The sequence below is a fragment of the Echinococcus granulosus genome (genome assembly GCF_000524195.1).
Source record: "Echinococcus granulosus chromosome Unknown EG_S00005, whole genome shotgun sequence".
Classification (NCBI taxonomy): domain Eukaryota; kingdom Metazoa; phylum Platyhelminthes; class Cestoda; order Cyclophyllidea; family Taeniidae; genus Echinococcus; species Echinococcus granulosus.
In genome coordinates, this window is record NW_020170385.1 from 1,683,448 (window position 1) to 1,697,261 (window position 13,814).

Below are 13,814 nucleotides of genomic sequence, written 5' to 3' on the forward strand. Positions count from 1 at the left end.
CGACGACTTAAACAGATGGTAAAAGCATCACTAATGTGTATAGGGTATACAAGAGTTCGATGAATGTTATCCTCAATCATAGGGAAAATGCAGGTGAGAATGCATATTTGCGTCATTTCAAAGACAATAAATGCTCTTTTATTCCTCACAGAAATGTCATATGCATTGTTGATCACATGTTGCTGCATTGATTATTCACATAGCCATTCATGCTCCATCCTTTGATCATTATTCATTCGCACAGACGAACTTTAAGTGCATATTTCTAGAATCCACATTTACTTAAAGCAAATCGCCAATTAGCTATATGAGGTCGTGCAATAATAAACAAATCCTTTTATTAAAAGGGATCGGTGGTGTAATTCATGACGTTTTGAGATATTTCCACCCAGATCTCTTATGACTTTGAAAAAAGAGGGCGTAGTTACTCTTTCTTTAAAAAGGCTTGCATTTGCTTGATGAAAATCAATCAGAAATTGTCAGTGAGGACCTATATCGACTTGCGAAAATAGGCTTTTTTCTTTTGTGTAACATATTCCACAATACATCCTGACAACAACACTGCCATAAATAATCATAATTCCGGCTTTCAACTTCTTTTCCTCCTCCACGTTAAAATTTACCTACCTAAATACATAATGTAATACGATAGTGGTTTATCCCTCGGTTCTAGCTAGGCGCCACATTTGTACTTTGAATTAGCCCCATTGTACCTCGCTGGGTGGGCTGGCCTTTCGGGCCATGCCAATAGCCCAGACACCTTCTCCGTGCTAAATATATATATTCTGCCCGAGTATTGTGTATTCTTTCGTCTTCATGGAGTCTCGGGGCGCTACACATGCATTTACCATAAAGACAATCAGAAGTCGTGCGTTTTAGCTCCTTCTTATGATTTATAGCGTTTGTGATCAGCTTGTAGTTGTGCACGGGAATAGATTGAACCCGTTGGAACCTACTAGAGTCGTGTTACAAAGGAGGTGGTTATCCGCATCAGGTCTTTGATCATCCTCACATTTCGGAATTACTGCTTAGGTTAAAGAATGCCGTAGATAGAGTACTCTGCATCCCAAAGTGATGCCCCGGTTTTCTTGACTTTACAGTAACGAGGGAAAGCATTAATGACGACAGCCAAGACATAGCTGCAATCAAATACGCAATGCTGCAAAATAAAGCGCAGCATAGGGAGTGATTTCACATTGACAAAACTGTGGACGTCAAATGCAATTATTGCTATTAGTGCTTCTGGGTGACCTTACAAACGGGATATTTCTTCGGTTGGACAGGAATAACCACTACTAGGTTCCGGATTTTGTAAAGTAAGCAACTGTACCAAAAGCGTCTCTAATTCATTTTTTAGTAAAGAAGCAAACAAGTAGAAGCACATGTCTGGGTTGGAGGTATTTTTCATAATCAAGGCATTTTATGAAGCAACGAAATAGTTAGCGAACAATCAGTATGGTGCAATAAAATAGTTTTTAGAAAATAATGTGTGACTAAATTTTACCGGTCAAAGGCGATTATTATAAAACGTGATCTCATTACCCTTTTTTTAATTTACAAACTGGCACGGTCTCCGTGATACGGATAACTAAATGGTGCCTTGTACCAAATTGAATTGCTAAATATGGGTCTTACTCTGAGTAGTCACGCTGAATGGTCCGAGAATATGGACGTGGAGCACAAAACACTTGTCTTTTCCGATGTTAACAATTTTATAATAGAGTCTTACATAAGTTTTATTGGTGCATATGTGACGAAAAATCCCTCCGTTTCTTCATTGCAATTTATCGAACCAGCTTCATGGCGTTCTTTGTTGAAATTCAGGGACTTAACCGATTTTAACATATAGTAACGAATATTTTCTAATGAGATTTCAGCGAAAATTTTGCAACATCAAAGGAACTCGGTAAAGAGGGCAAACCCATTGCGACTCTTGAAAGAGTCTCGAGTGGAGAGTTTAAAGCTACAGCAAGAACGCTTAGGGCCTTAAATAGACTCCTCGACGCTGCCGGCGATTACAAATTAGCAGAAATGAAACTTTGTATCGAGGGTTTTGTTGAAATCCTGAGAATATATTGGTTTTAGGAAACAAAAATATATATGAAAGGATTTGTGGTAAAGAGGTCAATTCAAGAAAATGGTCATTTGATGAGTCGAAACTATTTAAAATAGCAGAAGATCTTAAAAGGTCTTGGAATGGTTTGTTAGCTTCGTATTTGTTAATTGTATTTGCCAGATCAAAAGACTGCAATTATTCAAGAAAAGGAACTGACCAAACTTATTGTCGATTTACATAATTATGATATTCAACTGAAGAGAGTAATTTCTAGAATGAAAAATGGGTTTGGTAAAAGTTTTTCGAATTCTCTTTAGGAGCGTCCCATTGTCGGTGCTATATATTGAATTGGAATATGATATATTGAAAATGCTCGCCGACAGTGGCTGTAAAAAGAATCCCTTACTTGAAATCCGTGAAGCAGGTAGTGAGTCATGGGATAAACTTGCAAAAATCTAACCTGTCATGATTCGGATGGGGCTTTTAATCGTCTATCTTTAACCCAACAGAAAATTGCAAGATCCAAAATGTGTGCTGCTTCCAGTTTCCATTCTAAAATATTCCTATTCGAGAAGTTTTATAACCACCATCAGACTTTGTCCATCGTCGTCGCAGACTTTAATTGGCCATACTATGCCACTATTTCTTCTTCAATTTAAGCCTATACAGTTAAAAGAAGTAACGGCTACAGAGCCCCCCCTTGGAGAGAGGTTCTCGGCGAAGTGGCCTATTTTCTCATCACTGTCAAAGGACACGAGAATGCCCTATCAGTTACTGCATCAAAGAAGGGCTGGTTTATAAACCAGGTATGTGAAAAATTGTAATGCTGCCCCTCACTCACTTCAGTAGCTCAAACCAAACCGTGTGAATTAATTCATGAAGTTCCTGTAGGGAGATTGCTAACTAAAGATCAATGTAAATCATTTATGTAATTTGAAGGTGGTGGCCTTCAATTTACTTCCAACATCTATGGCATACAATTATAAACGCACAGGACCAAGTTTAAGATAATTGCTCCCTGTTACAATTTAGAACTTGAAATGGGGTTTTTCGTATTTAATCTTCAGCCCTTATGGAAATTTACAGATTTTAGATACTTAGGATAATATTGGATTCCCATTCATTTATAATCATCAAACCAAAACCACAACTGCCTCATGTAACAGCAAGAGAATACGTTAATTTTCTCAGGGGTATGTAGTGTGAGAGTGTGATTTTGCACGCTTTAGGGTTTCGACTTGGAAAAACATGAGCTGTCTTTTGATCAAGAGAGCGAAATTTACCCTACGTTGCTTGCATTACTGAGATGTGAGTGCAACGCTTTTGATGAATTTCTCGCTACATCCGAAGGGATGATTCTAATGTATCGCCTTAAATGGCTTTACAAAATGGAAAAGTCCGTTGAGAATAGCCATACTGATTTGACGCGGGAAGATGTGAAGAGGGGGATAGACGGAGCTAATCTCAGTAAAGACATATATGAGAATCGTACACCTCAACAGACTTCCAAAGCTGTCCCTCACGGTGTCGAAAAGTGGAAACGCGGTGACAGGAAGCTACGTACTGATGTTATCTCGCAAATGCGGATTAACCTTTGCAGCGGAGAACATAACCTTGCTTCCCCTTCCGGGAGCACCGCCAAACCTAGTGGTGACCAGATGCAGAAACGGTGAGATGCTAGATGAGATAATATCACAAACTCTATTTTCGACGTGAATTCCTGATATGTTAGAGAACCTGGTCGAAAGAAAGTGATTAATAGCTCCTTGTTCCCATGCTTGCATATCCATAATTCGTTGGCAAATTACGAAATTTTGATAATAGATTCTTGAAGTAAATGGCGGGAGTCATATCTCCTCAAATGTCAAGATAACGAAGAAAGGGGAAGTAGTAGCTTTACCTTTAGGCCGAAATGCAATACACTGGTTGATTTATTTTCTCGATGTTAAAAGTGCACCAGAGCTTTTAATTTCTGCATTTTTTAAGGGAAAAATCAAAATAGTTATCTATGCGGTTTGCCCAAAAAGTAAGTGATTACGTAAGAGATTTTGTGTTAACTTGACCGATGGGTTGGAACTTTCACGAATTGCTGTGGGAAGTGAATTTTGGTATCGCAGAACAACTGCTTTGCTCACATCATTTTCAACGGATACTAACGCATATTAATAACAATGTTATCTGCATCAATTTAAACCAGAAAATCCATGTTATCTTCCATTAAAACGGGCGTTGAGGATGCAATTTTGAGCACACCGAAGTTCACCGGTTCGGAACAATGGGATACCATTGACACAAATAACAATTTACTCCCCAAATTGTCGAATGCTTCCAACAAGAACGTAGACTATTCAAGTCACAATTCTTCGCAGTCAATTAATGAGATAAAAGAGGATAGTACTGATGATTACACAGAGGATGAAGATACCGTCAAATATGCCCTCAGGGATGCTGGGTACTTGCAGAGTTCATTTTTGTTGGCGTTCGTTAGGCAGTTACTGCACTAATAAGTGATTTGCTATGTAAAAAATCATTTTGAAGGATCTTCGGACCTTACCTGGATGTTATTACGCACGAGCGTATTAAAAACCAATTTTACTCACCAAGGTGAGTACCATTTTGTTGTGGTTAAAATTGCGGATATTTCCTTTACGCGCCGAACCTTGTATCCATATCACTTGTGCAAGCAATCAATTATGCCGAGACTTTATTGGTATCTCTTATTCACAGGACAGAAAATTTTAATCACATAATTAATTTGAGGTTGACCACAAAGCCTATTATATCATGAATTTTATTTTAGGATAGCGAGCTATAGCTAAATAATGTGTGGTTGAGAGCTGCAAAATTGGTTAAGCAGAACTTTTTCAAAAAGGTAATGTTTATCGGGTTACCATTTTTCCTTCGCCTCGACTGAGGCAAGACTGAACTTGTACTGAATGGATGAAGTTATGAATTTATGCATAGTTAAGTGTTTGTCATGCTACAGATGGGAATGTGGGTGGCAATATGGAACTCGCCCGTATTTTTCCAAATACAATTGAACTTCCTCCTAAATAATTACCACTTTAATAAATCTGCAGAGTGAAATACATTAATGTTTTAACAGAACGCAAGAGACGAACGTAGAATCTACAGGGGAGCCAAGTTCGGACAGTGAAGAGGAAGATCAAGCACAAAATTTCCTTGTCAAAGATCCCAATGCTGAACTACCGCCTGAACACTGGCAAATCGGAAAGTTGGTTAAGTATATAAGAGTAAGAATGGTATGCAAAATGCCTTCACATAGTTCTTTGGGAAGTAATATTTTATACTATACATCACTAGGGTGGTAACCAAACATCAACGACTATATCCTTGTGCGCTCTTTACGATATGCCGCTGAATACTGAGGTTTGTCAACTGGCTGTTCGTGATACTGGAGGTGTGGAGGTTTTAGTAAATCTCCTGGAAACCGATGAAGTTCGCTGTAAAGTTAGTTTCATCAAAATAAATAGAGGTATATTCGTAGTCCAAGTTGGATTAATAATTTATCTTTTCTCCAGCTTGGAGCTCTCAAAATCTTGAAAGAGATTTCACAAAATCCAGAGCTGCGAAGAGCCATCTCTGACCAGGGTGGCATCCCTCCGATGGTCGAGCTGCTGCGTTCACCGAATCGCGATCTTAAGTGCCTCAGCGCAGAAGCGATTTCTAATGTAGCTAAATTCGCACGAGCTCGACGTACTGTACGGCAACAAGGAGGCATCAAGAAACTGGCAAGCATCTTCGAGATAAAATGATAAGCAATGCAATTCTAGAGCTTGTAGCAGTGAAACCACTGTGGTAAACTATTGTTTAAAAACTGTGAAACAACACGTTTCTTGACATTATTCATCAGGTTCGAAATTCAAAGATTATAATATTTAAGAAATCTTACCAACATAAATTCAATTTCAGGACAAAGATCATTCTCTAACTGCATGGCGGTCAAATAGCATTAGTGATTTGCTGTTTTGCCGACAGTGGTGCCCTCTTTTGAGGCTTGGAGCAAATAATTCAAGAATTTGATGTGGTAGGTGGCCTTGTTGGATGTAACCAACCACTGCGGGGACGTGAGGAGTCCGGAAGTAGAGCGTGACCTTGAGGTGGCTCGATGCGGCGCCCTCGCCCTCTGGTCCTGCTCCAGGTCTGCGCGGGCCAAGGCGGCCATGAAGAAGGCGGGTGTGATCTCACTCCTCGCCCGCCTCCTTAAGTCGCCCTACGAGGCGCTCCTCATACCCACCGTCGGCATTCTTGAGGAGTGCGCCTCCGAGGTATTGGCTCTGTCCTCTCCAACATTTTTCCACCCTCTTCCTCATCCTCCGATCTTGCACTTTCCTTCTTCCTCCTCCCCAGCACTTTCCAATTCCTCAAGATTAAATGATTCCATACCCGTTGTGCATTGGTTCGATTATCAGTTCAAGAAATAATATAGCAACAGAGTTTAGTTCTTCGTCTCATAGAAAAACTACTTTATATTTATTTAGAAAAAATTAACTCTTTTGTGTACCATTGACACATTGCATTTTAGTATCATTTAAGTCTTCGAAATTATTTTTTCATCCAAATGCATAATTTGTTAATTGCATCCTAGAATAAAATATCTCACGACCATTAAGACAGAAATAATTTTGGAGTTCCTTAATGATTATCTCTAATTTCTTCAAACTTTACAAATAACCGCTAAATTAATTGACAGATTTTAAGGACACTTAGGATTAGGAATTATAACTTAATGGAATACCATAAACAATGCCCAAAATCTATTTTCTACTTCAGCATGATTATCGCGTCGCCATTCGCACGGAAGGGATGATCGAGGACCTTGTAGCCCACTTACGAGCTCAAAACGAGGAACTTCAGATGCACTGTGCGGCAACGATTTTTAAAGTGTGTCAGCCATGGGTTTGATATGTCGGAGTTGTAGATGATCTCACAAAGCTCTAAGCAGAAGTATTATTCAGCCACTGCTTAACTAATCATATCTCGGAGTTTTCTTCTCATTAAGTTTAACCGATTGGATATCAACAGAGTTCTGATGGCTCTCTCTCTTTCACGCTCATTATTCGAATGCTGCACATTTGACTCGAAAAATGTTCTAATAGGCTTCCCGTGATTATGCTAAAAATTACTCCCTGAGATGAAGCAGAGTCTAGCTTATTTAATACTCAGCTTTGGTACCATTCCAATTTCATACTTGATCGTAGAATTATGCGTATCATTCTAGTGTGCTGTCGAACAAGAAACACGCGATCTAGTTCGTCAATATGGCGGCTTGCCACCACTGATTGAACTGCTTTCGGTCAATGAAAATAAGGAACTCCAGGCCGCTGCTACGGGAGCTATTTGGAAGTGTGCAGTTTCATTTGAAAACGCAAAGGAGCTTCAAAAGGGTGATGTTATTTCCAAGTTGGTTGCAATTCTGATGCAGCAACCCGAAGAGGTGAGTGTAACTGTAGTTGTTAATGTCGCTTCAATGTTATACATCTGATAAAATATTTCATGCGACATAACGACGAGGATTCATTAGATTCCACTTTAAGGGTCATAGGGCTCGCCAACTGCAAGAAAAATTAAAGGAAAAAAGTCATATTCGTGATATACGGCTGAGTTAACTTAAAAAGGTTGGTGTAGAAGTGAATGAAGAAAGTAAAGATGCTGACAGGTAAAATCAAAGGCTTCTGGCAATTTGAATGTTTCACATTCTTTTGCAGATGAAAAAATTCCTTTATGTTAAGTCGGTTTCCAAGCGTGTAAAATTGGTTTGGAGAACAGAAAAAGTAACATTGGGTTTCGTTTGAAATTGCACGTTTTGATCGTCCCTCTTACATTTATTTCACATTTCTGCAACATAGCAACAGAACTGGAACAAAATTAGCCATTAAAAGCAATTCTTATTTAATCCGAAAATTCAAGGTTGGGGTTTCAAGCAATGAAAATAAAATAAACGTTGAGATAACTTACCATTTTCTCTAAACGTGAAACTAAAGGCATCAAGAAACTTGCCAGGATCATGTATTCAGCATCCTTAGCTCAAAATAAAATCATGAAAATGGCACTGAAAGTCTGGTGATGAAATCCCGCTAACGAATAAGGAATAATGTTTTCTTAAATAATCAACCTCTTCATGTGTTATATTTTATCTGAAGGGGATGCGTTTATTTTTCTCGTGTTGGTTAATTTGTTCATAAATGGTTTTCGTGTTGTACAGTTACCCTGGACGATTGCTTTAACCAGAACCTCAAAATTGTAGGTACTGGTTAATGTCGTCGGGGCCTTGGGGGAGATGGCAACAAACAAGAATAACATCGCGCTCATCCGACAAGCAAATGGTATACCACCTCTGATTGCACTGCTTACGGGTACCAACGAGGACCTCTTAATCAACACAACCCGTGCTCTTGGCCGTATAGCTGAAGACCAGGAAAGTGTACCGTAAATTTTATTTCATTTATCAGAGCGGCAAATAAGTTTGCCGAATTAAGGAGGTTGCACAGCCTTTTAAAGGTCCTTTGGTAAATGCACGTATTGGGATTTATGCTCAGCAGACCAATGAGAAAGAGAAATTTGTAAGACAAATCAGCAAGTTCCAGTATGGTGTCTAAAATTTGCTCAAAACACTATACAAAAGCGTTTACAACATAAATAACCACATGATGAAGTCTGGCTTGTCCCTCCAATCAATTTACACTGAAGCTTGGATGATAGTTTTGTTGCTGAGATCGGTTAATCTTCAATCGAAGCATTAGAGCACACATCCGGATTCACCTTAAATTTCACTTAGCTTCAAATTGTGGTACTTTGCATTCATTACGGCTTTATTTGAACAACTTTTGTCAGGAGAAAGGATTGTACAGTATAGTTAGGCGTCAATTGCTTGCTATGGGATATTTTCAACAACAATGCCTCAGAGAATTGAATTGAATTCATACGATTCCTACTGATTCTGCGATCATAGTAAAAGAAATGCTATTGCTGTATATTAATCAAATTGACAGTGGAAGCTGCTATAGTGGATGAGCCATTAATAAAATATGTAGCCCCAAAGGATTAAACGAGCCACACAATCGAAAGCATTTATTGAATTCACGAAAAAAAGTGGTGATAAGTATAAAACTAAAAAAACTCGTGCGTTGCGATTAAGACACTCAATTGTGTCTGATTCGAAAATACTGATATTGGATGCAGGTAACCCTTGACCTGTTTATAGATTACGCATGAGTTTATTGCTTGTAGGGTAATTGAAAAGAACGACGGCGTCCGTCTCTTGTGGTCTCTCATGAAAACTAATAATCCAAGTGTTCAAGCCAATGCAGCCTGGGCTCTGTGCCCCTGCATTGAAAACGCCATTGTAAGTGATTCAAAGTGGTTCGATTGATAATGCCTTGTGAATAAATGTGACAGCCACCCTTTGCCTACTATAATTACTCAATATTTTTCCTGCAAACGGTAACATTGTTTTCTGGATGCAATAAATTACCGAGTTTGATAATTTTCCACAAATGGATACGTGATGAAGTTTGTAAAAGTGCAATGGTATCGGACTTGAACTTTAAACTTGGAGGATTAGTGTAGGCCAGTTGGAGGCTTCTACACAATCTCTACCGTATGGCACTTTCAATAAGTATTTAGCTTTATTCTTTTAGTAATGGTAAATTCATGCATTGTAACTTGAAAACACACTTCGATAACCTTTATAGCACTAGCTAATGAGAGGCGTGTTCGACTGTTTTTACTTGAATTGCTTATTTGAAACTAGGTGTTCAAGTAACGCCATGAATCCACTACTCAACCTACAGTACAAAGTATCACGAGCAGTGTATTTCATGCACAACGTATGATCCCATGCATTTCAGTAGCTCCTTTCATCATTTACAGTTTCCAAAAAATATACTTCCAGTAACTCGCAACCAATGCATCCGTCTTTTCATTCTTCTGCCCGTGTGTAATTGCCGGTGGTCCTTACTAGGATAAACAAAGATAACGAAATGGCAATTTTTTCCTAGCTCAGTGAATATATGCCAGTAATTAAGTTAACTTATTCTTCTCAGAAACAAGTATTTTAATGAAAGGTGCGTAAAAAAATCTTGATTAAATTGGTGCTCAAAGAAATCGCACCATGTTGTTACTTTAGCGTCAACCCTCATAAAACTTGATAATGAATTAAACCTGACCTTTTATCCTAGCTTACGCAGGACGCGCAACATCATAGCACTTGTTTCTTTATATACACACTACAAAGTCTAAGGCATTTCACTGTCACAACACAATCATGCAGTCTGCATTCGGTAGGTACAAGTCCATGTTATTTTCTCAGAGGATTTGTTCTCTTGAACTGACTGGTGAGACAAAAATCTCCCATTCACCTATCGAGATTGTTTTGGTTAGTTCTAGCATTTAACCTGAGTTTACATTATAAGACCCAAACTCTGAATTGCTGGCTAAGGTCACCACAGTGACCACATTAGTACCAGAAACATGACTCCTAACTTCCCAATTTGAATAATTGCAGTAGTGTGAACCCGTTTGTTACATGGCTGATAACTCCCCTGGCTTGAAATCCTGCGGCTTTACCGATTGGCAAGTGATTTTTGCCTATTAAATTGTGTAAGATGATACAATAAAGGTGATGGCTTTATCTAACTTATTACACACGAATGCACGCAACTATAAACAGGAGATTTACGAAGCTCATCTTTTAGCAAAGTGGCATGAGTTCTTCCACGAGATCCCACTGCCGACGTCGAAATTCTAATCCGATTGACGATGAATTGTTTCAAGAGGCGTAGTGCAATTTTTCTATTAAGAGTTTGTTTACCTTCTGATTGAATAGGAAGGAGGTGAGATGGTTCGTTCCTTTGTGGGCGGTCTTGAACTCGTCATCAGTCTCCTGCGTTCACCTTCAATGGAGGTGCGAGCGGCGATCTGTGGCGTTATCTCGAAAATTGCTAAAGATGAGGAGAACCTTGCCGTAATCACTGACCACGGCGTTGTTTCTCTGCTCTCTGAACTATCCTATACGGTTGGAGCATAGTAAACTAATGTTATTGAGGATGTTGGGAATCCTTATCTTTATCTGTAACATTTGTTTATCTTCTTAGTCTGCTTCTGAAGCAACTTCCAAAACATAAAATTTCTGCTATTCAATCCACGCTTTCACCAGTTTGAATCTGAGCTCATAGACATGGTAATAGTGACGTGTGTTGGTGCCAAAGTTTACAATATGGTGTTTACTATAATTAAGTCAACTTACATTTGAATGTGAATGGTAGGGTAAAGCAAGAAGGGTATGTAATGATTTAAATGATAGGACATTAAGTGATAAAAGAGTGATTTTCTTTGATACACGCCAGACAGAGGACTCAATTCGACGACCGCTGGCAGAGGCGGTGGCTCGGTGCTGTTGTTGGGCCACTAATCGTAGCGACTTCGGTAAGAACGGAGCCGTGGAACCTCTGGTGTGTTACCTCAAGTCCGAGGACCCCGCCGTCCAATGCGCCACTGCCAAGGCCCTCTACCAACTTAGCAGGCACCCCGAGAATTGCGTTGTTATGCATGCTGCCGGTGCCGTAAAATACCTCGTCGATTTGGTCAGCTCTAATGTAAGCACAATAGACTCACTCTCTTCCCTTCCATCGGTTTGCAAGCGTCTCCATTAAGTAAACATTACTGAAACCTTCTCGTATGAATAAATTAAAATCTGCAAGCACACGGTTAAATTTGCAGCGTTTGAGAACGCCAAAAACGTAGTAATTCACAAATGCTTCAATATTTTTTATTTCCGTTCGAGTTGTTCGGCTACAGTAACTGCTAAATAGGTAGGTCATGAACTGACAGATAAGCAACAATAAAATTGGACTCTAATTTATTTCAGGATTAACACTTAATTGAAATCGGATTTTACTGGAAAAAAATTTATCACTCAAACAGAAGTGACAATATAGCATGGGTATATGAAACCCATCAAAACTCACATTTCTCAGTGTTCAATAATCGTCACGCTTTCTTAATACGGCTCGTATTTTACTACTTACTACTTCACTCTATTTGGATATTATTTCTCCCACTGTTTGGTTATCCTAATTTTCTCTTTCGCTAAGAATACTATTTTTGATGATAGACATTACTGAATTATTAGATCGGTGTTTGATTTTTCTTTAGCGATAACAAAGGTGGGGAATCATTTTGGATTTTAGAGTCTTTTATGCAAACAACAATTAACATTGACCCAATGAGCACATTTATGGAGCTTCCGTTGATCTTACATTTCGTATCCGCCCCAACGATTGTTGTTTTAACGAAATGTGGCAAGTACTTAAGTAATTTGGTATTCGAATGATTGCTTTATTCAACACATTGCTGATTTACAGATTTCCTGGTTATTTGCAAATATATTGTCACTTTCCTTATCACAGAGCCTTCCGAACCATATTTGTCTTTGCATGTTTGGACAATTTTTAGAAAGGATCCGTAATATTCAGTTCCTACACATCTGAGCAGGTCATCAAATTTAATCACCTCACTACGCTGGCTTCGAATGCTACGAAAATAAACTATTAGCAGTATTGATAAAATTGCTAGCAATTGCTGCTTATATTGTGCTCATCAAGGATATAATTGCTTATGGCATAGAAGGATCAGAATTTAATTCTATCCTCTCGCCTAGAATGAGGAGTTACAGGAGGCGGCGTCATCATGCATCGCCAACATTCGGCGCATCACCCTGGCTCACGTGAAGGCGCAACAGGAGTGGCAAGCGCGGGAGACGCGGCAACAGTTCGTTCGCCACATGGAGGCTCAATTGCCTCGTCTCACTAGTCCCGGCCAGGCTTTCCCCCGGCCCCAGAACTTCTATGATCTCTCCCACGACAACAACTCTAAAAACGCCTTGAAGAGTCCTTCAAAGTCGTTGGGGACCTTTGGCGTCGATGAAGCCTTCCACTCCACCTAAATTGGTGGTGGACGAATAAGTCTAATTGTATCTTATCACTCAAAGTTTTTGGTGATCTTGGCTGAAATGGCATCCGTTGTAAAACAGTGACTTGCTCTTCTTTAAGAAAGCTGTTTGTGGATGAAGGTTTAAATACTTATCCTTCATTTTAGTAACTCGACGCCGCAAATTGTTTATTTTGGTCTAAAATCTAATTCTACAGGAGTTTACATTTTAAGCAGTAGGGAAATTTATAGAACCTGGGGGTTTTGAAAAACTTAGGGAAAAAAAATGGAAAAATCATCGTCTCTAAAATTATTTTCGGAGGAGTGCACATTTTATAATTGCAGCGTCCCCCAGTCCTCACTGTAGTCGCAATAAGCCATGACATTATGGAAGGGGACATGTTAGTAGCGTGCGGAGGAGTCGGGAGGCTGCTGATAAAGCCCACAAAGATGGCAGCGGAGCGGAGATACAACCTGCAGACTCAGGTGCCACGTAGTTAAACCAAATATCAAATCACCACTCCAATGTAAGAGTGCTTAAGTAATTTGGAATTATTTGCGCAATACGGAACCTGATTACACGCGCATACATATTTAATGCATCAAAGTCGATAAAGTAATGTACTATTTTCACACGATGACACCGAAAGATATGCATAATGGAGCGCTCGTCTAAGTTAACGCAACAATCTTCTGAATGGTTTTAATGAAAATTTGGATTTTCAATCACAGATACGGTGATTTCCAGATTCTCGTGGGAATGAGATTAGGAGAAGTTACTATAATGCTCTCCCCCATTTTCAATGCG

At 39.2% G+C, this 13,814-nt stretch overlaps 1 protein-coding gene across 1 annotated transcript; it reads left to right on the top strand. All coding sequences in view use genetic code 11, as the record gives it.

The window, feature by feature from the left end:
- Nucleotides 1-3,444: 3,444 nt before the first annotated feature.
- EGR_01439 (Armadillo repeat-containing protein 4) lies at nucleotides 3,445-13,022 on the top strand (the record flags this gene model as incomplete). Its single annotated transcript, XM_024490688.1, has 12 exons — nucleotides 3,445-3,725; nucleotides 5,163-5,310; nucleotides 5,381-5,527; nucleotides 5,599-5,778; nucleotides 6,109-6,345; nucleotides 6,851-6,961; nucleotides 7,299-7,514; nucleotides 8,325-8,506; nucleotides 9,308-9,422; nucleotides 10,905-11,093; nucleotides 11,425-11,673; nucleotides 12,738-13,022. The coding sequence occupies 12 exons, from the start codon at nucleotides 3,445-3,447 to the stop codon at nucleotides 13,020-13,022; spliced, it is 2,340 nt and encodes a 779-aa protein (XP_024355012.1).
- Nucleotides 13,023-13,814: the final 792 nt, after the last annotated feature.